The sequence below is a fragment of the Erythrolamprus reginae genome, chromosome 2, assembly GCF_031021105.1.
Source record: "Erythrolamprus reginae isolate rEryReg1 chromosome 2, rEryReg1.hap1, whole genome shotgun sequence".
In the NCBI taxonomy this organism is placed as follows: Eukaryota; Metazoa; Chordata; class Lepidosauria; order Squamata; family Dipsadidae; genus Erythrolamprus; species Erythrolamprus reginae.
The window spans coordinates 219,969,807-219,993,957 of record NC_091951.1 but is presented as its reverse complement, the minus strand read 5'-3'; the positions used below and the strand labels follow the sequence as shown (position 1 = coordinate 219,993,957).

Genomic DNA, 24,151 nt, shown 5'->3' with positions numbered 1-24,151 from the left:
ACAAATGTCTCTTTTTCTTTTATGTACGCTGAGAGCATCTGCACCAGGACAAATTCCTTGTGTGTCCAATCACACTTGGCCAATAAAATTCTATTCTATTCTATTCTATTCTATTGTGGCCTTACCAAAGCAGTATAAAGTGGTACAAACATTTCACCTGATCTTGATACTGCTCCTCTGTTGATACAGCTTAGCCTATCCCTGCACCTCCATTTTACCTATCCAATATAATGGCTAAGAGGCTATCCCATCAGCATTAAATCTCCACTCTAATAATATTACATTTTCTGGTTGTTTTTCTGAAAAAGGGACAAGGCTAAAATTTTAAATAAAATTCAATATACACAAGAGAAAATGGTTTCAGACTTGCATAGCTGGAACTACTGGATTTGTTTTCTTCTTCAAAGCCAGCTCATTGTTTGTTTTTCGGAAGAACTGAGATAGAATACTGCCAATATCTGAAGGGCTCCAACAACAAATCATATGCAAAACTAATATTGTGTCATTTGTTTTTAATAGAATTAAGGTGTGTAGTGCATTAACATATTTGTAAAAAATATGATATATTTTTTAAACTTTGCAAAATAAGCACTGCATATTCAGGTGTAACATCAGTATGTAACAAAAGAAAATATCTTCTACGTGACTCATTAGAAATATGTCAAATCGTCATGCTTTGCTTTCTTGCTCTGGTAATCAGTGAGCTCCAGTGGCTTTTTTTCATGGGGGAGCCTTTCGTACACACGCACATGAATGTACTCATCATTCCCCACATGGATCTAGAAAGTAAGAAAAACAATCAGATCCAATAACAGAGAGAGAGCAAAAATTAGTCTAATTAGCAAGAAATATTGCTTACAAACCATTTTACAATATCTCAGGAACATTAGAAGTGGGAAGTCTGCATCCAGATCACAGGAGAGATTTGGGCATCTACATCTTTTCTACCTTGAAAATGGACTCGGGAGTAACAGGGTTGGAAGGACCTTGGAGGTCTTCTAGTCCAACCTCCTGCTCAATTATAGCAATTTAGACAAATGGTTGTCCAATCTTTTCTTAAAAACCTCCAGTGTTGGAGCACCCACAATTTCTGGATAATTCCATGACTAATTATTCTGTTAGGAAGTTTCTCCCTAGTTCTAAAAGTTGGTTCTCTCCTTGTTCAGCTTCCACCCACTGCTTCTTGTTCTGCCCTCAGGAGCTTTGGAGAATAGGTTGACTCCCTCTTCTTTGTGGCAACCCCTGAGACATTGGAACACTGCTTTCATGTCTCCTCTAGTCTTTCTTTTCATTAAACTAGTCATAACAAATTCTTGCAACTGTTCAAGTTTTAGCCTCCAATCCCCTAAATCATTAATAATTTTTTTAATGAACTGACTTGGTCTTTTTCTCCAATACACTGTTACTATCAGCACAAAGCACACTGGGAGTTGTACAGCTCCTGCATATACTACCTGAACAACCTTTGTTATATCTATTACACTGGGCAGCAAATGCTAGAACAAAGGGTTTTTTTTCTCCAATTGGCAATGGGCACAGTGACTATTATTACCTATGGGGAAATCTAGAATGTTTTCATTTCCAATTAATAGACTAGATGTAGTTTATCGCTCACAAAAGCTGGGGAAAGCTAGGCGATAAAATTTGAATGATGGCTAGAGTAGCAAAGAGGTACTGGGAGGATTTCTAGGGCCCAGGAAAAGTAGTCCTATGCCAGAGCAAAATTATACTATAGCATCTTATAGAAACCACATGTGCTAACCTTGATGAAATAGTTTGTTCCGGCAACCACTTGTGCTTTAAATAAAACTGCATCAAAGATGTCAAAGTTCCTGTTTTCTTTTTCTTCCAGCTGTGACTTTATCTTTGGGAACAGAAAAGGAGAAAAATGCTAATTGTTGCCATTGAAAACTATCAAACACACATCCTGCAATGCAGCAGTCATTATTGAAGATGCAAACAATAAATGCAGAAATGAAATTAAAGAATGAAAGCTGATATATATCATTCATCCTGTGCTACCTCCTTTCCAGGTGTCGTCATCTGGATTTTAGATAATGTTCTTCGCTTTCCTTTATATTTAAAGTGCTATAGCTATCTAAATTTCTCTTGGCTATTTGCTATTTTTCCTAACTCTGCCATATACCAGAAAAATGTGATTAAAACAATAAAAAATTTATACCAAAACCACCACCACAAAAAAGAAAAAGAATGAAAGCTGCTCTATAAAAACATGTCCCTGAAAGCAACCACATTCCAACTTGAAACGGACCCCAAACCAAGTGTGGTCCATTCTTGAGACAATGTTTTACTGTTTTTATTTAAACGCCCCACCCCCCTCCCAGTGCCCAATTACAAAAGAGTTGAAGGCTTTGGTCAAAGGAAGCCAAGTTTCAAAGGCGACAACGGGGGAAACTTTGGCGGACAGCTGAAGGCTTCAAGGGGAGCGCTGGTAGCGGGGAGGCAAAGGGGGAAAAAAGTTCCCAAGCGAGGAATGCAAAGTTGGTTCTCTCTCTCTCTTTTCTTTCTTTTTACCTCCTGCGCGATTTGCTGCGTCTCCGCAGTCGCTTCCTTTGGCGTGGAGAGTCCGCCGCACAACATGGCTGGTGGATGGAGGAAGAAGAAGGTAACGGTGATCGCTCTCTGGACAAACACAAACCCAACGTTTCCGCCCCACCCCGGCCACGCTTTTGTAGCCGCTCTTGTATCAGCTGTGCGCTGTTAGTGACGCACCAGAGGTAATTGCGAGCTAAGCGTCTCATTCGATGGAGAGAGTAGTTCCGGGTGCCGAAGCCATTTTTGGGGAGCGAGTCAATCAAGAAACTGGGAGGCTTGAGCGGAGGGGGTCGGTCTGCTCGTGACGGTGACTCAGTTCATAGTGTGTGGAAAGAAAGAGTAGAAGGAAAAGGAGGGAAAGACGCATCTTATGATTTAAGTCATTTTTTTTAATTTGAGCGGTTTAAGTTCCTGAATGCTGCGTGGTTGCAGGTAGAATGCAAATACATTATATTATAAATGCATCATCTTGTCCGTTGGAATAAATGGGCCGTAATATGGAGGCAGCGTTTTCACACATTGCCCTAGACTGGAGTCGAAACCAAAAACATGCATGGGAATCGGGGGCCTTTTGTTTTTACACACGTCACCCACCCACCCACCCCAAAAAGCCACCGGCAAATCCTGTGTATCACATCTAGCCAGTGAAGGGCTACCGAATTTTTTACTACCACACTGGGTGTGGCTTATGCAGGACGCTCTGCATTTTATTTCTTTGTTTGTTTGTTTGTTTTGTCCAATACACGATAATACACAATGAAGGTTATAGAGGATACAGTATACCGGTATACAGTAGAATGTATCAAAGAGAGTATAGAAGAGAAAATATAGGAGTAAAATATGACTACAGAGAATAGCAGAAAAGATAGAAGGGATAGAAGAGATAGAAGAGAAGATATATGAGATTTGGAGAGAGACTATAGGACTGGATGGTAGGCACTCTGGTGCACTTATGTACACCCCTTACTGACCTCTTAGGAACCTGGTGAGATCAACCATAGATAGTCTAAGGGTAAAGTGTTGGGGGTTAGGGAATGATACTACGGAGTCCGGTAGTGAGTTTCATGCTCGGACAACTTGATTGCTAAAGTCATATTTTTTTACAGTCAAATTTGGCATGGTTAATATTAAGCTAGAATCTGTTGTGGGCTCTTGCATTGTTGTGGTTGAAGCTAAAGTAATCATTGACAGGCAGGGTGTTGCATCATATAATCTTGTGGGCAATGCTTAGATCATGTATTTCAGTGCAAATTGGGTGCTCTGGGGTTGAGCTCCATTTTTGCTACTCCACTGCGTGCCCCCCCCATCCGGGCAGAAGCCCACCCCTGCATCTAGCCAGTATTTTTTTGGAGTGGGGGGGCAATGCTTAAGATAAAAGCTTTAAACCTTTAAACATTAATGCTTAACGTTAAAGGATCCAGTGCGTCAGTTCTAACCAACCATTTTGGCTTTAGGAGGGATCCGTCCTGAATCACTTCCATTAATTAAAGCAAAAGAATGATAAATGGAGCCTTGTGAAATTGCCAACTGATACAAAACAAAATACAAGCCTGTCTACTGTATATTTATTTGTTTGTTTGTTTATTAGATTTTTATGCCTCCCCTGTCCAAAGACTCTGGGCGGTTCACAACAATAATAGAAACAATATAACAGTGAAACAAGTCTAATATTAAAAATAAAACATATATAAAACCCCAGCAATTAAAACCATACAACACATACATACCAAACATAAAATATAAAAGCGTGGGGGAGGGTGTCTCAGTTCCCCCATGCCTGGCGATATAGGTGGGGGCTGTTCTAATCTCTGGGGAGAGTTGATTCCAGAGGGCCAGGGCCACCACAGAGAAGGCTCTTCCCCTGAGTCCCGCCAGATGACATTGTTTAGTCGACGGGACCCGGAGAAGGCCAACTCTGTGGGACCCTATCGGCCGCTGGGATTCGTATAGAAATAGGAAAGCCATGCCTTGCATGACATTAGTTTTCCTTGTTTCTAGAATAATATTTAACTTTTTAAAAAGACTGACAACGGTTTAGTGACAGTTAAAAGTTACAAGGCGTTGAAAAACATGGTTTATGGCCGTTTTTTCAAAGTTACCATCTTTGCAGCATCCCTATGACCATGTGATCAAAATTCAGATAAGCTTGGTTCATATTAATGACTGCTGCTGTTTCTCGAGGTCAAGATCTCCCCTTTGGAGATCTTACGAGCAAGGTTAATGAGGAAGCCAGATTCAATTAACAACCGGGTTACTAAATTAACCACTGCAAAGATTCATTTTAAAAACTAGGCCAAGAAAGGTCATAAAATGAGGCAAAACTCTCTTAACAGAAATTTTGGGCTCAGTGGTGATCATAAGTTGAGTACTGCCTGCTCGTGATTCTTATGAACTGATGGCTCAGATCCACAGTGAGAAAGGGGGGGGGAAAGTATTAGCAATAATTATTTTTAATTAATTATTTTTATTTTGAATAAAAATGAACTCCAGCTAATCTTAGATGCTTTGGAATGGTTTTAACTATAAGAGTGTTCAGAGGTTTTCCACTGGTTCTGAAGGTTTGCACTTTGCATTTATCTTGTATATTAGGGACAGAAGTGTACATGACAACTTATGTGTACATGTCCATGATATAATATTTGTTGAACGGTGGATGTGCAAAAATAATGTTCATTTAATAATAAATAACATATACAGTGATAATATTGTAATATTGTAGAAACCTCCAGGTCAGCGATTCTCAACCTGTGAGTCACGACCCCTTCAAGTGTCGAACAACCCTTTCACAGGGGTTTCCTAAGGAATTGAGACACCACTCCTCCACCCAGGCGCGTCCACTCACATGCAAGTAGACTACTGCAATATACTGTGTGTGTGTGTGTGTGTGTGTGTGTACCATGAGAACTTCTGAGCATGCACAGAAGCTGAATTTCCAACACTGCGCATACATCACCATCTTGTTTTCAGCTCTTCTTTTTTTTGCATTTTTTTAAAAAAAATCTGCATTGCACATGTGTGTGCACACAAAGTGTACATGTGCCCATGAGAAAGCGAGCTGGCAGTGAGGTAAGTTAGAGCCAGCGATGGGGCCCAGCCTCAATGGTGGGGAATGCTGTTCCAGTGGCAGCCATGTAGCACATAGGCTAGCACCGATGGCGATGCTGTGCATGCAAGTGCCACCGGTGCTTCCCCTGACCTACGCCTGCCCTGCCCTGCCATGAGTGTTGCCTTCCCCCGCCGTTTGCCCCTTACTCACCTCTGCGCCGGCTACCCCTACCGCCTGTGCTGCCACCATTCGCTCCAAGAGCGAGAGGCGAGCACGGCAAGCGGGCAGTGGGGGGGGGGGGCAAACAGCAGCGGGCAGTGGTGAGCGGGCACTTACTTGTTTGCCCATTTCTGGGGTTTTTTTCTGTGCAGAAGCGAAAAACCCCAGAAATCGTGCGCGCGCACGAAAGGGGGAAGCGGTGTGTGTGTGTGTGCTCCTGGCCCGTTCCGGTAGGACCAGGAATAGTAGCCCTCTCCTAGTTAGTTTCCTATTAATTTTATTATTTTATGGTTGGGGGATACCACAACACGAGGAACTGTATTAAAGGGTCTTAGCATTAGGAAAGTGGAGAACTACTGCACTAGGTCCTGAGCTTTGAGCTGTGCTACTGAAATTTGTAACTGTGTTTTGGTTACAGTTACACATTAAGCTAACTATGGAAGGCCTGCTAATGATACTCAGTTTATATCTCCACCCTAGGTCACCTGAGGGATGCAATGGAACACAGGCCCTCAAACTTTTTAAATGGGGCCAATTCATGGTCCCTCAGACTGTTGGGCCAGACCGATTGGGTGGGCTTGGCTAAGGTGGGGCATGTGACATGGATTTTTATGTTTTACATCTATGGTTTTTATATAGTTTTATCTCACTGTTGTGTGCCACCTAGAGTCCCCTTTGGTGAACTACTCTCATCATGATGTAAGGCAAAAATATTCAGAAGGACCCAAAAGCTAATGCAACTTCTATAAAAGCTTTTGCAGGACTGTACTATTCATATAAAAACCTGGGCGAGATTGCATCATTGCAGATATTCAAATACCTGGGAAGGGAGTGGAAATAAAATCTCCCGTAGCAAAGCCCATAAAAATCCTGACCTTGAGTGAGACATAGACTGGATTACCATATTTCAGAAGGAGTTTAGTGGCACCTTTTACTCTATTGAAAGCCGAAAGGTTCTGTGATTAGCACAGCCCTCATATAAACCCCTCCCTCATGGTATGAACTCACTGGCTCTGAAACCTGAATAAATCTGTTCGGGTTAAAGAGAAAGATTCATTGCTTCTTGTTCATTGCTTCTTGTTTTGCAACCTTAAACACTCCTCATCTCTCTTTCTCTCACCTTTCTCACTTTGTCTCCTTCTCCCTCCCTCCTTTCCTCCCTCCCATCTCTTTCTCTTATCTCTCTCTCTTTCTCCTTCCTGTGTGTGTCGGTGTCGCTTCCTGTGTCTATTTCAGGAGCAAGACACACACACATACACACTTAGAGAGATTGGCTGATGGGTGAGCATCCATGTCAAGGGCCAAATCAAGCCAAATGTCTCAGGCCCTCCCCCAGCCCACATCTCCATCCGGGCTCTTCACAGCACAGCTGCTGGGGGCAACCAGAGACCACATGGCTGCACTGCCGGCAGTGCCTCTACGCCAGCTGGCCCTCACCCGCCCGTGCCTTTCAGCCTTACTTTAGCAGTGTGCAGACCCTCGTGGACTGGATGATAAGGGCAGCGGCTCAGAAAGATAGAGTGGGGGGGAGGAGCTTACTCACCACTGTGCACAAGCCAGATCGATTGCGTTGGAGGGCTGTATCTGTTCCTCCGGCTGTAGTTTGATAATGCCTGATTTATAAGATAGGATAGAATACAATTCTTTATTGGCCAAGTGTGATTGGACTCACAAGGAATTCATCTTAGGTTTATATAATCTCAGTGTACATAAGGAGAATAAAATACATTCATGAAGAATAAAAAAATATAACACTTAATGAGAATCAAGTTTACTAATAAGCTATCAAATCATACTAGGAAACAAACAAAAACAATATCATTGAAATATACGAGCAACATGGTTATAGTAATAAATGGGAAGAGATAGATACTAGCAATTAGGGAATTAGTTATTAAGCAGAGTGATGGCATTCCGGGGAAAAAAAATCTGTCCTTCTGTGTAGTTGTTTTAGTGTGTAGTGTCCTATATGATGAGGTGGAAATCTCACTCTTTCAAAAAGTCTCAACATCTTTTCTGTATTGTTGGAAGAAATGTCCATCTGGGTTCAGTTCTAAGTGGGGAGAAAGACACTGGGAACATGGAATGTGTTTGGAAAGATGGTGTAATGGTGGACGGGACCACATGGTTTGAGGTCCTGGCCTGTAGGAAGAGACATGATTTCTTGAGCACAACTTGTCCATGTTAGGAAGAAATCTCTCTCTGAGCAAAGCTGCCCAGAAGCTCTCTTCTTCCTGGACCTGCATTCATTTTTTTATAACAAATTTCTTATGTATACAAGTATAAAAGATTAACGTTTACTAATTTAGACACCATGCTAAATGGTTAATGTATGTCACAGTATACAGACAAATCTGGAGGAGCCGAGGTGGCGCAGTGGGTAGATTGCCGTATTGCAGGCCATTAAAAGCTGACTGCCAGATCTGCAGGTCAGTGGTTCAAATCTCATCACTGGCTCAAGGTTGACTCAGTCTTCCATCCCTCCAAGGTGGGTAAAATGAGGACCCGGATTGTGGGGGCAATATGCTGGCTCTGTTAAAAAGTGCTATTGCTGTGTTGTAAGCCACCCTGAGTCTAAGAAGGGTGGCATAAGAAAATTGAATAAACAAATCAATAAATAAATTATATCAAGATATGATTGCTAACTAAACAGAAGAGTGTCTGATTTTTTTTTTACTTTAGACAAACAGAAGAGTTTTAATTAACTGAGACAAACAGAAACTGAGCAAATAACAATTTCCTTAAGCAGATTAAGTAGTTTGAACAACATTGGGTTTCAGATAAATTAGCAGGCATATAATTAAAAGTCCATTGGCCACACATAAAAAACCAACCAGCAGAAAGTATTGCATAATTAAAAGATATGTTTTTATATTGAGAGCAATTCCATGAAGAAATACCAGTGGATATACAGATAGGCTTAGGAGGCTTCCTGCTCTGGGGAATCGAGAGTATGATACCATGCTCTTTCGAGACTGAAGGATGCCAATGCAGCAGAAGTAGCGGTGCAATTCTTATTTATTTATTATTTATTAATTCAATTTCTATGCCATCCTTCTCCTGAGACTCTTAATTCTTAATCTGAGCACATGTAATATTATTTCCACTAGCAACATATGGTGTAAAGAAAAAGGCAGCATGAACAGGAAGAATTTTAATAACAGGACCTCAACTTGTAGAATGTACATATTGAATTTAAAAATATATTCAGTGATGTTTCCTTAAGAATTGCAGAAACAGGAATATAGACAGGAATCAAACAACTACTAAACAGCTTAGGCATATCTAAAGTTTCACTTAAAAAAAAGTTAGACATGTTGGCTTGTTTTCCTAGATGCGTCCACAAATTATATGTAAGACATTGATGTAAATCATGGTTTACCATGGGAGGCTTCAATGCTAGTGAAGGAAGGAAAAGAGTGAAAATACAAACAATGAGAAGTGAATTGGCAGTGATAACCACAAAGATGGCACAGCATAGATTCTCTGGAGTTCTGCTGGGCTTTTGATGTTTTCTTCACTGCTCCTCATGTCACATTGGGTGCTCCAGGACATCGTATTTGACGAAGGGGTCCTGGAGCTTCACCTTCTTGTAGTTCTGGTATTAGAAATTCTGATGCCACACCATCATATGCTGAATGCGCACACTTAGTTGAGACCCACACCAGACCTGTATGAGTAAATACAACTGCAAAACTTCTTCACTAGGTTATTAATAAATACAGACTCTAACCAGGTTTTATCTGGTAGAGCTCGATAATAAACCAATGGTCTAGGCCACAGGTCATTAACCAGTGGTCTGTAGACCACTGGTTGTCTTTGGGAAAAGTTTGGTGGTCTGTAGAGAAATCTTTGCATTTCTCTCAATGAGCGAGCCCGGCTGAAATTCCTGTGCCGTTCACACTTCAGCACTTTGATTCCCAGAGACAGGGTGGGGTTCTTCCGGGAGTTAGCTTGGCCACATGTTAGGAAAGAGAAGTAGCTGGATTCAACCTTAGCTTTGCTCTACATTCCAGACGCTAGATTGGCTCCCTGCCACTTGGCTCCCTCCCAATCTCTTGAGGAGCGCTCGCTGAAGCGGCACGAGAAACTTTGACTGGGGTCCTTGAGAGATGAGAGCTTGCAGGGAGCCGATCTAATATCCGTAATGGACAGCGAAGCTAGGATTGACTCTGGCTGCTTCTCTCTGCTGTACTGCTTCCTGCTTCCTCCAAGCCCCAACTCCAAGCTCATCAGTCCCCTGCAGCAGCTCACTTCCAGCCAGGTCAAGCCATGCAGGGGTAACTTTGTAGGTTGTCTTGAGTCCCAGGCTTGATTGAATCTTACTGGGTGATGTAATGAAGGCACCTTGGGCAATTTCTATTTTGGCTTAAAGGCTTTGTCCTGGTTTGGATCATCAGTGAGGGCTAATACTATCACCCTGGAGCAGAAGGTCTTTTGTAGATAAGATGGCCCAGCCTTTTGTCTTGTCGATAGGTTGGCACCAGTCTTTCTGGGGCTATTAACAAATGTGGGGGCTGCTTTCCAAGAGCATGTTTCTCTTTTTCTCATACAGGGAGGTATAATATTCTGCCTTTTTAATATTTTGTAGCATTTTTCATTCTTCTAGGAGAGGGATGGATGCTAACTTCCTACAGTATCAGGGTGATCAGAACTGGAGGCAGTATTCCAACTGTGGCCTTATACCAAGGCAGTACTGTACATATAGCAGTACTAACACTTCACTTGATCTTGATATTCTCCCCCTGTTGATGTAACCTAGAACTGCATTGGCTTCTTTGGCAGCTGCAGCATACTGCTGACTCATAGTTAAGTTGTGGTCTGTTAGGACTCCTCTGGATCCCTCTCACAGTTAATGCTGATGGGCCAGGTACCATCAATTCGATATCTGTTCATTTGTTTTTTCTTTCCTAAGTGTAAAGCCTTTTTTTCACCACTGAATTGCATTTTGTTGGATAGGGCCCAATGTTCAAGTGTCAGTTTAATTCTCAGTTTCCAAATTCAGCATGACCTGAAAAAGACTTTGTGCAAATCCAACTATGGCTAATATTCTCTAAGGATCAACTCAGCAATGAAATTGACAATGATTCAGTATCTGGCTTGTGAGATATAATTAACTGAAAAATGTTGGATAGCACAAAGCTCTGACGTGCGAGCCCTAATACTTTCTTTCAACTTTTAAAAATTATTTGTATTTATTTATTTGTCATACAAATATAGTATTGTAGTGTGTTTAACATAATATATAGATAAAGTAGAGATAGAAAAGATAAAAAGACATTAGGACAAACTTGATCCACTTTGTGGAACTATTACATAAATAATCTGGAAGTGGGTGCATCATATATACCACTAAAGATGTGGAGTTATAACATATAAGTTTCAGGATACTAAAAACAAAGCTTTTTTATGAGTTCCACACTGTTCTAAGAAGATTGTTGTATGGGGCTGCAAAGAAGCTAAGCAACTTGATAGTGGAAACTTATTGTAGTGTAGTTTATTGCCCTCTAGTGGTTTCTGGGTTGGTTGCTGTCCAAATATGACTCCTGCTCAATGTGTTCCAGATTCTAAGAGTCAATTGGATATTTTGAATAGCTGCAAATATTGTACAGTGATACCTCTACCTAAGAATGCCTCTACTTACAAACTTTTCTAGATAAGAACCGGGTGTCCAAGATTGTTTTGCCTCTTCTCAAAAACCATTTTTCACTTACAAACCCAAGCCTCTGAAACTGTAACTGGAAAAGGCAGGGAGAAGCCTCCATGGGGCCTCTCTAGGAATCTCCTGGGAGGAAACAGGGCCTCCACGCTCCCTGTAGTTTCCTCAATCGCACGCATTATTTGCTTTTACATTTATTCTTATGGGAAAATTGTTTCTTCTTACTAACTTTTCTACTTAAGAACCTGGTCACAGAACAATTAAGTTCGTAAGAAGAGGTACCACTGTATAAGTTCCCCCCTCCCCCTCCCACCTCTGTCGTGGTTGAGCAATTACATTTCTGGTCAGGAATTTTTAGTTGTTAAAAAATATTGGAGATTAGCAGGATTCAAAGTGTACTGCAATAATCAAAACAAATCTGGAATTTTTATTGCTCTGCATATCCCTGACATTGTCAGATCTTGATAACATCTGACTTTGAGATGTGGATTTGAAAGATGGGGGCAGTTAAATCAAAGGCAGGTTCCCTTCACCCACATCTGAATTATTTTTGTAATGCTGATACAACACTGTTGCCTTCTGTAATCAGTCTTTCCAAAGAGGTTTAAAATTAACAGGGCAAGGGTATGCATCTTCTTTTCAATTCTAGCAGCCAACTTGCAAGTCTGCCTGTGTCCTGAGGATCATTCATTATAAAATGCTTTTAATCCTGCATTCATTCAACATGTGTTGTTGAACTGTTTTTAAGTTTTAATTAGGATATGTCTTGGCTTCTTTTTATTGTTATTGTTACTTGTAACTTTATACTGTTGTAAGCCGCCCTGAGTCCTTTGGGATTGGGTGGCATAGAAGTCATATTAAATACTGGTAAATAAATAAATAGATAAAAAATTGCCCATAATAAGTTTTAGCCTAAGCCTGATGCATGACTTGTCTTTTTCACCTAATGTAACAGGTTTAAGGTTTATGTAAACATTTAGGGAGGAATAGCGTCATTGAGGGTGATAAAGAGGTGATCTGCCAAGAAGAAAAGAATAGTATGAATCAACAATAATTCAGGCCTAATAAAACAAAGATCTGATATTTAGATGTGCTGCTTTTCAGAACAGGATTGTTTCCTTGAACAAATAAGGGTAGGGTTTTTTGTTACCTGCAGATGTGATAGTAGAAAACAATGGAGAAATAAAATCCATAATTGACACAGTAATATTTAATGGCTTTGGCTGAAGCTTTAACATAGAACAAAAAGCTTTGGAAAAAGTTTACAATAAAAATACAGTATATTAATTCACATCCATTTACCTTTGACTGCTATATTAATAAAAGTTTCCTAATAGATTTTCTTAATCTCTACAAATCTCCTTTGGCAAAGAAATAATAAATATAGATTTTAAAAATATTTGCATGTTTTATTTTTAATTCTTTATATCAATTGTTTTTACCACTGTATTCTTTCTTACTTCATTCTGTTTCTTTACAATAATGTTTCTCAATCTGCACTAAAAGAAAAGATGGACAAGCAAATCGATCAATTTCATCTAAGAGAGGGGATTAATTTCTGAAAGGATTCTTAATGATGAGCCCTGATGGTGCAGTGGTTAGAATGCAATATTGCAGGCAAACTCTGCCCACAGTCTGGAGTTCAGTCCTGATGGGCTCAAGGTTGACTCAGCCTTCCATCCTCCTGAGGTCATTAAAATGAGGACCCAGGTTGTTGGGGGCAGTACTCTGATTCTTTCAACTGTTTATAGAAGGCTGTAAAGCACTGTGAAGCGGTCTAAGTACTATTCCTATTGTTGAATTAGTGATCCACAGAGAATATGAACCAACATCTGCAGCTACAAACTGAGCTCTGTTCTGTACACGCTTCTCTGTATAGACATAATATAAGGGAGTATTGTATGAATTCTTCTATCAATGCAAAAACATGAGAGGATGTTAAGGCATAGGATTATTTGTAATTTATGAAAAATATCAAGGTATATAATAGTTTTGCTGTTACTGAGTACATGTATTGATGCCAAAAGGAAAATGGGCAAGCAATTCTAATAAAGCAGAATCCAGATATCCCTTTGCACTTCAGTTCAAAATGAGACAAGTGTAGTGTGCAAAATATTTTGAATGTAAATGATTTGAGTTGAAAACCAGTTTCTTCAGTTCTAAATGGTGTATTTCAAACATTATTTCAAGTGAAAAAAGTTTTGTATGCCTTTGGGGGTTTTAACGTAGCAAACAGTGGGTTAAAATTTTGGAACAAAAACTTAAGTGATAACATTTTACCCCTCCTCCAAAATCTCCTCCAAATATCAAAGACCATTTTTTAGGGATTGGTTTTTTTTAAAGAGACTCTAGGTGGGTGGGTGGGGTGGGTAGTGTAAATAGGTTTTGGGCAGCACATGCAGATCACTGGTTGTCCATCCCATTCTAGACAAAATGTATAAAATTTGGGGAGAAACAGGAGCTGGTAATTATGCATTTCTCATTCCCTTACAATTTCAAGATCCCGTTATGTTGACCTGACTGCCCAAACTGGGCCTAAGTAAAAGTATATACATGCTCCAAAAAGAAGCATGTGAAAGATATTGATTTTACCAATAGTTTAAGGAATATTAATGATGGACTTAATTAGACATTAATGGAGATTTATCTGGATGACGAAATTAGAAAGAATGGAATAAGGAGTGTGTGATGATAACCGAAATTAAATAGATGGGATTTAAGAATGTATAATTTGATTATATAAGATGTGCTAATGCAAAACTATTTTATTGTAACAAAAGAGACGGTATATGGCTTTTTGTATTATATGATGTGGAAGAAAAAATTTAAAAAAATTACTCCGGAAAAAAAAAGCATACTGTGTGTACTTTATATATACAGTATTGTGTGTCCATTGTATGTAAGCATATCTGAGCTCTGTTTTAGATTTTGTACATGTCACAATTTGTTTTCTGGGAATTAGATGTGTTGCCTTAGAGCTCAGGGGAAGGAAGCTCAGTGATGCAATGGTCAGGAGTTGCTGAGAAAGGAGGAGCAGCTGGTAGCAGAAGGAGGGCAAGACTGAGGTTGAACCTGGAGCTTAAACAGGAGAGTCTCATCTTTGCTTCTTAATGGAAAAATGGCATCCCTTGCAATCCTAATCTACCCGTCACTCCTTCTAGTGCTTATTTATCATGCAAGTAAGTCAACTTTGTATTCCTGTTTTCAATCCCCTAAATGATTAATTAAAAAAACAGATACCTAAGAAAATGCCTTTTGTTCATTAAGTTTTAACATGATGAGCTGTTGGGTTTCTGAATGCAACTTTGTAATAATTCAATCTAACTTTTAATGGATTATATTTATATTTTATTTAATAAACTACCTCAAAAAGGTTTGAAAAGCAGAATAGAACAGAACAGAATAACAGAGTTGGAAGAGACCTTGAAGGTCTTCTAGTCTAACCCCCTGTTCAGGCAGGAAACCTTATACTATTTCAAACAAATGGTTGCCTGATCTTTTCTTTAAAACCTCTAGTGTTAGAGCATTCACAATTTCTGGAGGCAAGTTGTTCCACTAATTAATTATTCTAACTGTCAGAAAATGTATCCTTTGTACTAGGTTGCTTCTCACCTTTATTAGTTTCCATCCATTGCTTCTTGTTCTGCCTTCTTTTATGTATACTGAGAGCATATGCACCAAGACATTCCTTGTGTGTGCAATCACACTTGGCCAATAAAGAATTCCTATTCTATTCTTCAGATTCTTTGGAGAATAGTTTGACCTCCCTCTTCTTTGTGGCAGCTCCTCAAATATTGGAACACTGCTATCATGTCAACCCTCGTCCTTCTTTTCAAATCCTGTGGTAGGAAAAAGCCAGAAATCATTTCAAACTGATTGAAACAGCCAGGGCTCTCAGATACTATGTAAATGATAATAATGATAATGATAATGATAATGATAATGATAATGATAATAATAATAATAATAATAATAATAATAATAATAATTTATTAGACTTGTATGCCGCCCCTCTCCGAAGACTCGGAGCGGCTCACAACAAAATACAAAGCACAAATCTAATATTAAAAACAATTATAAAACAGTCATATCATCCAATTAAACCATACATAAAATGAAACAGCTAAGGGTCAGTTATGTCCCCCAAGCCTGATGGAATAGGTGGGTTTTCAATAATTTGCGAATTAAATGATGCCCAAAGAACATCATAGATACTCCTATTTCCAAGTTAGGTTGGGCTAAGTTGTGCATATATGAGGAGGAAGAATCTCGGCAAGATGGCTAGAAGGTAGGAGATCTGTACCAGGAATGCAACTAACTGAACTAAAAAATAATATGCAGCAATTATAATAGTTTTATTTTGTTTAAGTTACAAATGGTTGAGAAAAAAGCACAGATGATCTAATCCTTGTAGCATATGTGAAATATTAGATTCACACTGCAATGATTGATTGATAGAATGAATTTTTTCCTTGATGGCTAAATCTAATCTGGCTATTCCCTTATCTAGATGCAATGGATGTGTACAGGGTGCGTCCATTTGACAACATTTCTCTGCCCTGCCATTTCTCCTTTGTGGACAGCACAGAAGGTTTATCCTTCACTTGGGAGAGGGAAGATATCAAGGAGGAGCACGAAGTAGAGGATGATGATTTTTACAAATATTTTGTTGGACTTCATGATTTTTATCAGTTTTATCCAAAGGTGATCTATACCTTTAGTGACAACACGGAACAAGTGGAAGAGCGGAATTCCCTCTATGAAGGCAGAGTCTGGGTGGATGAGGAGGAGATTCCAGAGGGCAGCCTGACCCTCATGCTAGACCAGGTTCAGTTTTCTGATGAGGCTATGTATATATGCAAGGCCACTAATACACAGGGCAGAGGATCCAAAAAAATGAAGCTTATTGTGGAAGGTAAGAATGCTTGCCTATTTCCCAGTATTGCCCAATTGAAAATACCTAATACAGCAGTAACTGTGCGGTGTGAGTTATCTTTTATAAATTGCTGAGATTTTTTCCCCTTCTGTTATGAATTTTATCTGCCTATTCTACAATAAGCCCGATTTCTGAAAAAGAATGCACTTTTCAGAGTGAATGTAATATATTTACTCTCACCAGATTTATAAAAAATCTTGCTTAGAAAACAAATCAAATCACAGATGCAGACTGGGGGATATGTGAGTTAGCAATAGATAAATACGCAGTAAAAACAATAACAGAGAATAACGACTATAAAAGATAGTTGTTAACATTTAAAAATATCGCAGCATATTTTTTAAAAGACTAAGAATAAATTAAGATTCCAACAAATTTTGTATATATTGCAAAATTGTAGCAACTCAAAAATTCTTTAGACAGACAATCAAAATTGAGTCAAAATATGAAGAGTAAATGATTTTTCAGGAACAATTTTAGAACACTGGATCTATCATCAAGTGAGACCTTTCATCTTAAAGTCTCTTAAAAGGTCACTGACAGTAGTGCATCCTACTTCCAAATGGCAAGAAATATCACGATTCCACTGTTAAGTTGACCTTTGGTAGTCTTCGGAAATGACTTATTTCACAACTTTGTTTCTATAAAATAGCTTGCTTTTTAAATGCACAGAGCCCAAGCTTGATAAAATTAAAAGCATTATTATTTCAAGAAGATTATTCTTATTAACGTACCTGTATGAGAATCCAGAATGCTATAAAAGTTGCTGATATGTCAGGTAAAATGTGGTCTTTATCTGAATAAATATTTTATCCTTCAAATGAAACGGACTAGAGTCTTCGGAGAGGGGCGGCATACAAATCAAAATAATAATAATAATAATAATAATAATAATAATAATAATAATAATTTTAAAAAATAGCAACAGAAGAATAAGCTGGAGTGCTAAGTGGTTTGTTTAATTAGAACTTAAGTTGCATTTCTAAGCAAAGCAAATCTTATAAAATCCTTACATAATTAATTATGAATAGGTATTTTAAAAGGGTGAAGTTGTTTCCAAGTTGAAACATTATTTGATCAACAAGAATATTCCACAAACTGAGCCTTGCTGCCTTATTCCCACATTCTACTAAGTCATATTATGAAAATAAATAAAGGAATCTATTTTACATTATTACTTAAAGCAGGGCAGCAAGTAAGAGATGAACAATTGGAGTAAGGGTCCCCAAACTTGGCAACTTTAAGACTTATAGACTTCAACTCCAAGAATTTTCAAGTTTGAAGTCCTCTGAGTTAGAGGGACAGAATAAATGACCAGCAGTAAATTGGGAACAGCTCTCAGAATGATAATCCACAAAAGTATAATAAGGCAAAAAAACTAGTATATTTCTGGGAGTTGGAGTGAAGATGGAACTAAATAACCAGAGAACAAGAGACATGGCTATCAATACAGAACAGAAATATTTATATAAGGAGAAGCTTTGAAGATTAATTTTCTGGAAAGAATGTGTTCCTTCTCACACCCACAATTTATGCCATACCATTTTTTCCTTATTTTTCTTCTGAAGAAATTGAGAAATTGCAAGTCAATAACTAGGATAAAATGAATACTGAACAACATATACTACGGCAGATTTTGATAAATTCTAATCTAGCATTTCCCCCATCATATTTTCTATATACCTAGGGCAGTGATGGGGAACCTTTTTGGGTTCAGGTGCCAAAACCGTGTGTGCGGGCACAGTAGCGGGTGTGTGCATGACCACACCCCAAATGTAGTGTCCTCCCCTTGTGCATGTGCACAACCCCACGCTGCCCCCCCCACGCCATACAGGCCTCACTGAAGCCTCCAGGAGGCTTTCCTTAACATCTGGGAGAGCCAAAACAGCTGAAAAGAAGGCCAAAAATCAGTTGTCCAGCATGTGCACACACACTAGAACTGACATAGGGGAATGCCTCATATGCCCTTGGATATGACTCCCCGTGCCATCTGTGGCACCTGTGCCATAGGTTTGCCATCACTGATCTTAGCTCTTCTTAGTTCTACAGCCTGGATGTCCAATGCCTCTACTGAATGGGTAACTACTGGAAATGAAGAATGCAAGCTCTGGAAATCCTGCTGTGTAACACGTTTGAGAAATCTCAGAACAATTGTTACAAAGCTGTAATTAGATTGTTACTAATTGTTTTGTTTTTCCACCTCTCACAATTAGATGCTGAAGAGCCACAGGTGCAGTTCAGCACAGTTGATGATACCCTTGTAGCCAAGTGCATCTCAACAGGCTGGTACCATATGCCAAAGGTAATCTGGCGTAACCGCAAGGAAGAGGATCTATCTGGCTATTCCAAAGCAGAGATTCTGGAAGAGAAACAGGATGGGTCCCACCGAGTGGTATCTACGTTACATTACCCTGTGTTGCTCCATGAAATCTACACTTGTCACATTGAAGAGACTGATGTACTCAACAGACCTGTTAGGTCCATCCACAAAGTTCCAAGTGAGTGCTCTCTCATTGAAAGCCTCTGTTAGGTGTTGAAAGAAGAAATCTGTTATCAAGCAAAGACACGAGAACAGATTAAGCATGATAGTGTAGCTGTTTTCTTCTTCCCAGCAACCTTGCTTGGGATGCTGTCTTTTAATGGTGGGAAATGGTTAAACAGAGTATTGGGCTAAGAGGAAAGCATATGGCTTTTTCCTTCTTCCCATTCACCATGGTCAAGGGCCATGAAAGAGAGGGCAGCTCAACAAAGAGGAGGGGGAAAGTGCCAGAATGAGTGTTGGCCTTCGAGATGCTGCTGAATCATACATCCCAGTCATAATGGTTATTGGATTCTGGCAGTTATATTCAGGAACATCTGTGGTATTACAGATTCACCAGTTCTAGAGTAGTGTGTATGTGAGAGAGAGATACATAATGTGATGAATGTCAGGAGTAATGTAGGCTAGATGTACACATTGTAAACCATGGACCAAACCAACAATTTGTGTAGATTGTTCTTTCATGAGCTACCTAGTTTCCCCAAAATAAGATATTCCCTGATAATAAACCCAATTGGGCCTTTGAGGGCATAGTAAAGTGCTTATTTCAGGGTTAAAAAAAATATAAGACAAGGTCTAATTTTGGGGGAAACACAGTAGTATTAGTAAACCTAATACGGTTCTCCTGTTTCTTGAAAGCAATTTGGCCACACACAAAAACAATTAGCTGGGTGAACTTTGCCTCTTTCCAGGCAAGAGGAAACTACTCTTCTGAATACAGTATTCATGAATCCTGACCATGAAGGCTCAGATTGAGAGTTGTAGTGTCTTAGTAGCCATTTGTGGTTTGACACTTAACAAGGTGTCATTTATTCTTAGTTAGAAAGATGGCTTTTCATTTCAGTTAATGCTTGTTGACATTTCAGTTTTAAAAATAACATACAGTATTTAGAAATACATTCCATTGAATTCAAAGAAACTTAATTATCAGTAACATTGCCAACTTTAAAGAAGAGGTGATTAGATTGTCAAAAGTATTTTATTCTCTCTCACAAACAATAGACAGAATGAGGGGCCCAATAGGTTTTTTATATACATATCTCCTAGTCCCCTCACTTTTTGCCAAAAAAACAGAAAAGGTTAATTTCTGGTATAACAATCAACAATGTACTTAATAATTGAGATTGGTATACTTAGTTCAAAGATCTGGTAGTATCATGCAATTACCCAAGCTGAGTCTCATAAACCTCTCTGAGAAAACAAAATGGTTCCTGGCAAGTTAGTTATGTAGAAGTAAGTTCTATTAAGGTGAGGGAGCATTAAGCCACTTTCTGTGGTAAATTATACTGATACAAGTATTTATCCTGAAATTTTGGATGAATATGAACCTATGAATGTCCCTACAGCAAAATGGGGAAAGCTTTCTTCTCTTCAGGTCCAGATTCTTAGAAGACTTATTTGCTAGTGAGCGAACATATCAATTGTAAATGGCGCTATTTATTATTTATCTTTCTGGCACTCTGTTTTTTCTTTGACTTTCTCATCACAGATCATTGCTCCACTAGTGATTTTTAGGGTCTTGTAGAGCATCCACCAGGGTAGAAAAATAGCAGTAATATTTGGTTTCATGCTAGTGATCTGTAACATCTTCAATCGTTGTTGTGGAAGAATAGTCTTCGTTGTTGATAGGTTGCCACGGTAATGACAGCGGGAGAGACTGAAAATCCTATAATGCTGTAAACTGTGAATGTCGAGGGTTTTTTTGTCATTTCACTGAGTTGGTGGATGATGCGGGGAAGACACTCTGCAGTGGGCAAGGGGGATTTGCAGTCCTCATGACTGCATTGTTGTGCTTTTCCTCCAGTCCACACAGCATCACAAAACCATGTTGGGATATTTCTATTCTGCCCTCATTGATGAATCTCATTCTGCCTCAACAGTGCAAATGATGCTCTTCTTAGCGACTGAAATGGGGCAATCTAAGGAGGGTCATTGATGAATTCTTTTGGCTTTACCTGCCTGAAGCAACAAATAATACTATGCAAGGAGAAGACACATTTTCACAGATGATAGAACAGCCATCAAAATATGGTTAGCCGATCTGTGTTTGTTGGGAAGTAGTTCTGCCTGGTCTAGCAACTAGTGCTCTCCTGCTTTATAGGGTGGACTCAATTAACTCATCATGCATGGGAGCATTCATTCTACCCAAGTAAGCAGGAAACTGTCAACTTTATCAGGCAGAACATAACATCATCCCCTGCAATAAAGTTGCCCATCCAGCCCTGGCACATCAGGCAGTCATACAGCTGATAGGGGATGGGGGTGATAGTAATGAAGGGCACCTACTCTTTCTCCCCTCCCCTCTTTCTCTCTCTCTCTGAAATAGCAGGAAAGATGGGGACAAAGTGGTCCATGTTTAAAAACAGCATTTCTCACTTTTGCTCCCCCACCCCACCCAATGAATGAAGAGGATTAAATCACCAGGGACAGCAAATTAGAAAAAGATCTATGTTTCAAAACCGCTTTCACTATGTCTCTTGCCAGTTTGAAAAAGAAATATAGCAGGCAGGGAAGAAAAGTGTCAATCACTTTCCTAAAAAGTGGGTGACATACTCCTGGTTTCTCCTGCCCAAGAAGTCCTGGAAATAGCCTCAGGTGCTGGGCAGGTTGTAATCACTAGCCACACCCTCCCTAGGCATCCTTGAGGAGATGTTGAAGTTGTTAAAACAGGAGCTCTTGTTCCCGGCGAAAACTAAAAGCGGAACTTTAGCATAAGAATTTCTAAATATATCTTTAGGCTTCTACTGCAGTGGGCTGGAGTTCCCAAGGCAATTTCATGAGGATGTGCCCTTTAACACAGATTAGGGAGGTAGTTTCGTACTATGATTAGTGGACCATGAAAAGAGCCCAGAATCTGATGGGCAAGTTGTTCTTGTCAATGATCTGACATGATAGCTAATAAAAGAGCCTTTGAAATTAGGGTGACTGGCTGCATAAAACTAGATCAAAGGTATCATGATGTTTTAGGTAGCACATTCCTATCATAGAGGTGAAAGGTTTTTAGGAAATTTAACTTTTTCCAGTCCATATAAAGAGTAGCATAAGCACATCAGAAAAACGGAAAATATTTTACATAGGAAACTATGAAATACACCACAGCCCATGTGAAATGGATCATTCGTTGAGATTTCAAAACGTTGGTATCTGACTACTAATAGCAATGAAGTTGCTATAGAACCAGACAGAAAATATTTGCAAATTTGATCTAACAGAGCAACAAAGAGTCACGTGGTCAAAATTCAAATGTTTGGCCACTAGCATGTATTTTATAACAGTGTAAATGATTCATTGTACAACTGTATCAAGAATGGTTATAAAATTGAGCCAAATTCACTTAACAACTGGCTTCCTTAGTAATGAAAAATTTGGGCTTAATTGTGGTCGTTAAGTCAAGGACAGTGATGGGCTCCTACGGGAACAGTCAGGAATGCAGTTCTGGTAGCAAAATTTGGAGCTCCACCCCAGAGAACCCAATTTGTACTGAAAGATGTTGAAACAAAATGTATAAGCCACACCCGCAGTGTGGTAGTAAAAATTTTGGTAGCCCATCACTGGTCAAGGACTAGGGGTAGTCACAATTGTCTCAAAGGTTTGGTATCACAACTGATGAAGCTTCCTGGATGAGAAGTGAAATGTATTCTTCAGCAAAGAAAAAATATAATCCAGTTGCTATTTGAAAAAGCAGTTTTGAGATATGTAGGAGTCATTTTTTCAAAAGGCAAATTTGCTGGTTGTTTGTATGGCTGGGCTTATTTTAATTTTTTTAATTTTTTTTTCAGAGAGGAAATATCATAATATGTACAACAATCAGTAATAGAAAATCAACACCAAGATGATGCAGTGAAGGAAGATAAGCACTCGTTTTTTCCCATCATATCATCCCTGTACAGTGCCTGCGACAGCAGAAAAAGAGGGAAAACACATTTGACATGTTGAAAGGAGGGATGGTTTATATTATTGTCAGATGTTTGAATCAAATTGAATTGAATTAAAAACTGCCAAAATAATCCATATGGACAACCAAGACTGGATTGAGTTTTTTCATACTTACGGGGGTGATTTGATAAACCCATCTCCTATGCCCATGATGGTGAACCTATGGCACATGTGCTACAAGTGGCACATGGAGTCATATCAGTGGGCACGCAAACTTAGTTCCCAACTTCAAACGGGCCATTTCTGGCCTCGGGGGTGGGTGGGTGGGGAAGGCTGTTTTCACCCTCGCAGGCTACTAGAAAGGTTCTGGAGCCTGAGGACAGCAAAAAAAAACATGTGTACCATTAGGTGCCAGAAGTGGTGGGGTCGGGTGTCATATGTGCATGCACTGGGAGTGCATGGAATTATGGGTGTGGGTAAGCGCACATGTGATCCCCCGCACTCTCCACCCCCTTTTGGCACATGAACCAAAAAAGGTTCACCATCACTGTCCTATGCCAAACCATTCTCAAGGGATGCCGTTTTGTGCTAGAAGACACCTGGCCAAGAGGAGCCCACCTAGCCTCTAGACTTGAGAAATTATTTCATTGTCAAATCAGTCTCGCCATTAAGAAATCTTAAAAGTAATAAAAACAATAGGAATTATAGGTCTGCAACAATTAGTTTTTCAGTGGTTTTGGTAAAGCTCATTGAATTGTGTCTTGTTTCAGAAGTAAAGAAAAAGCTTTACAGGATTGGATTGCTAGTTTTACATCCTCTTTTCTGATTCAGGTTTAGGAAGAGCAGTGGAGACTTAATCTATCTTCCTGTAATTAAAATTCCTTCATTGCATTTCTGTGTTCTTTAAGAACAGATAACAGGACTGTGATTTTCTTGTGTCATATCCTTTTTCAGATATTTCAAGGGAGTCATCATCGCTACCTTCAATTCTCTTCCCAAATCCTCCCATTTGTCTTCCTAGGGCTTAGTTTCTAGCTGGCTGATCATCCCCACTGCATCTTTTATAGTTCAGCCAAATCCTCCTTAAAATGTAACACCCAGAATTGGACAGAATACTTGATGAGTGATGACTGAACATTATATAAAATAAAGAACAGAAAATAATAAACCAATCTAGGCTCATCACCAGGACCAGAGGTTTTGTCTCATGAGCTTTCAAATTCGTACTGGAGCCGAGACGGGCTCCTGCATGAATCCAAAAGCTCGGAAGACAAAACCTCTGGCCTTGATGACAAACCCAGATTGGATGCTGCAACATTA

At 39.4% G+C, this 24,151-nt stretch overlaps 2 protein-coding genes across 13 annotated transcripts; one reads left to right on the top strand and one right to left on the bottom strand.

Moving 5' to 3' along the window:
- Positions 1–497: 497 nt before the first annotated feature.
- On the bottom strand, positions 498–2,712 carry LOC139162013 (cystatin-B-like). Its single transcript, XM_070741942.1, has 3 exons — positions 2,536–2,712; positions 1,763–1,864; positions 498–779 (listed from the first exon to the last, which is right to left on the bottom strand). The coding sequence occupies exons 1-3, from the start codon at positions 2,599–2,601 to the stop codon at positions 651–653; spliced, it is 297 nt and encodes a 98-aa protein (XP_070598043.1). The 5' UTR covers positions 2,602–2,712; the 3' UTR covers positions 498–650.
- On the top strand, positions 2,386–22,975 carry LOC139162011 (V-set domain-containing T-cell activation inhibitor 1-like). 12 transcript variants are annotated; one of them, XM_070741932.1, is made up of 7 exons: positions 2,386–2,738; positions 5,276–5,400; positions 8,163–8,250; positions 14,443–14,659; positions 15,991–16,395; positions 18,630–18,914; positions 22,735–22,975. In XM_070741932.1, the coding sequence occupies exons 4-7, from the start codon at positions 14,599–14,601 to the stop codon at positions 22,767–22,769; spliced, it is 786 nt and encodes a 261-aa protein (XP_070598033.1). In that variant the 5' UTR covers positions 2,386–2,738; positions 5,276–5,400; positions 8,163–8,250; positions 14,443–14,598; the 3' UTR covers positions 22,770–22,975. The 12 variants fall into 12 exon arrangements, with proteins under 12 accessions (XP_070598033.1, XP_070598030.1, XP_070598034.1 ...); XM_070741929.1 differs by having other exon boundaries at positions 8,163–8,309; XM_070741930.1 differs by lacking the exon at positions 2,386–2,738 and adding an exon at positions 2,780–2,988 and having other exon boundaries at positions 8,163–8,309.
- The last annotated feature ends 1,176 nt before the right edge of the window (positions 22,976–24,151 follow it).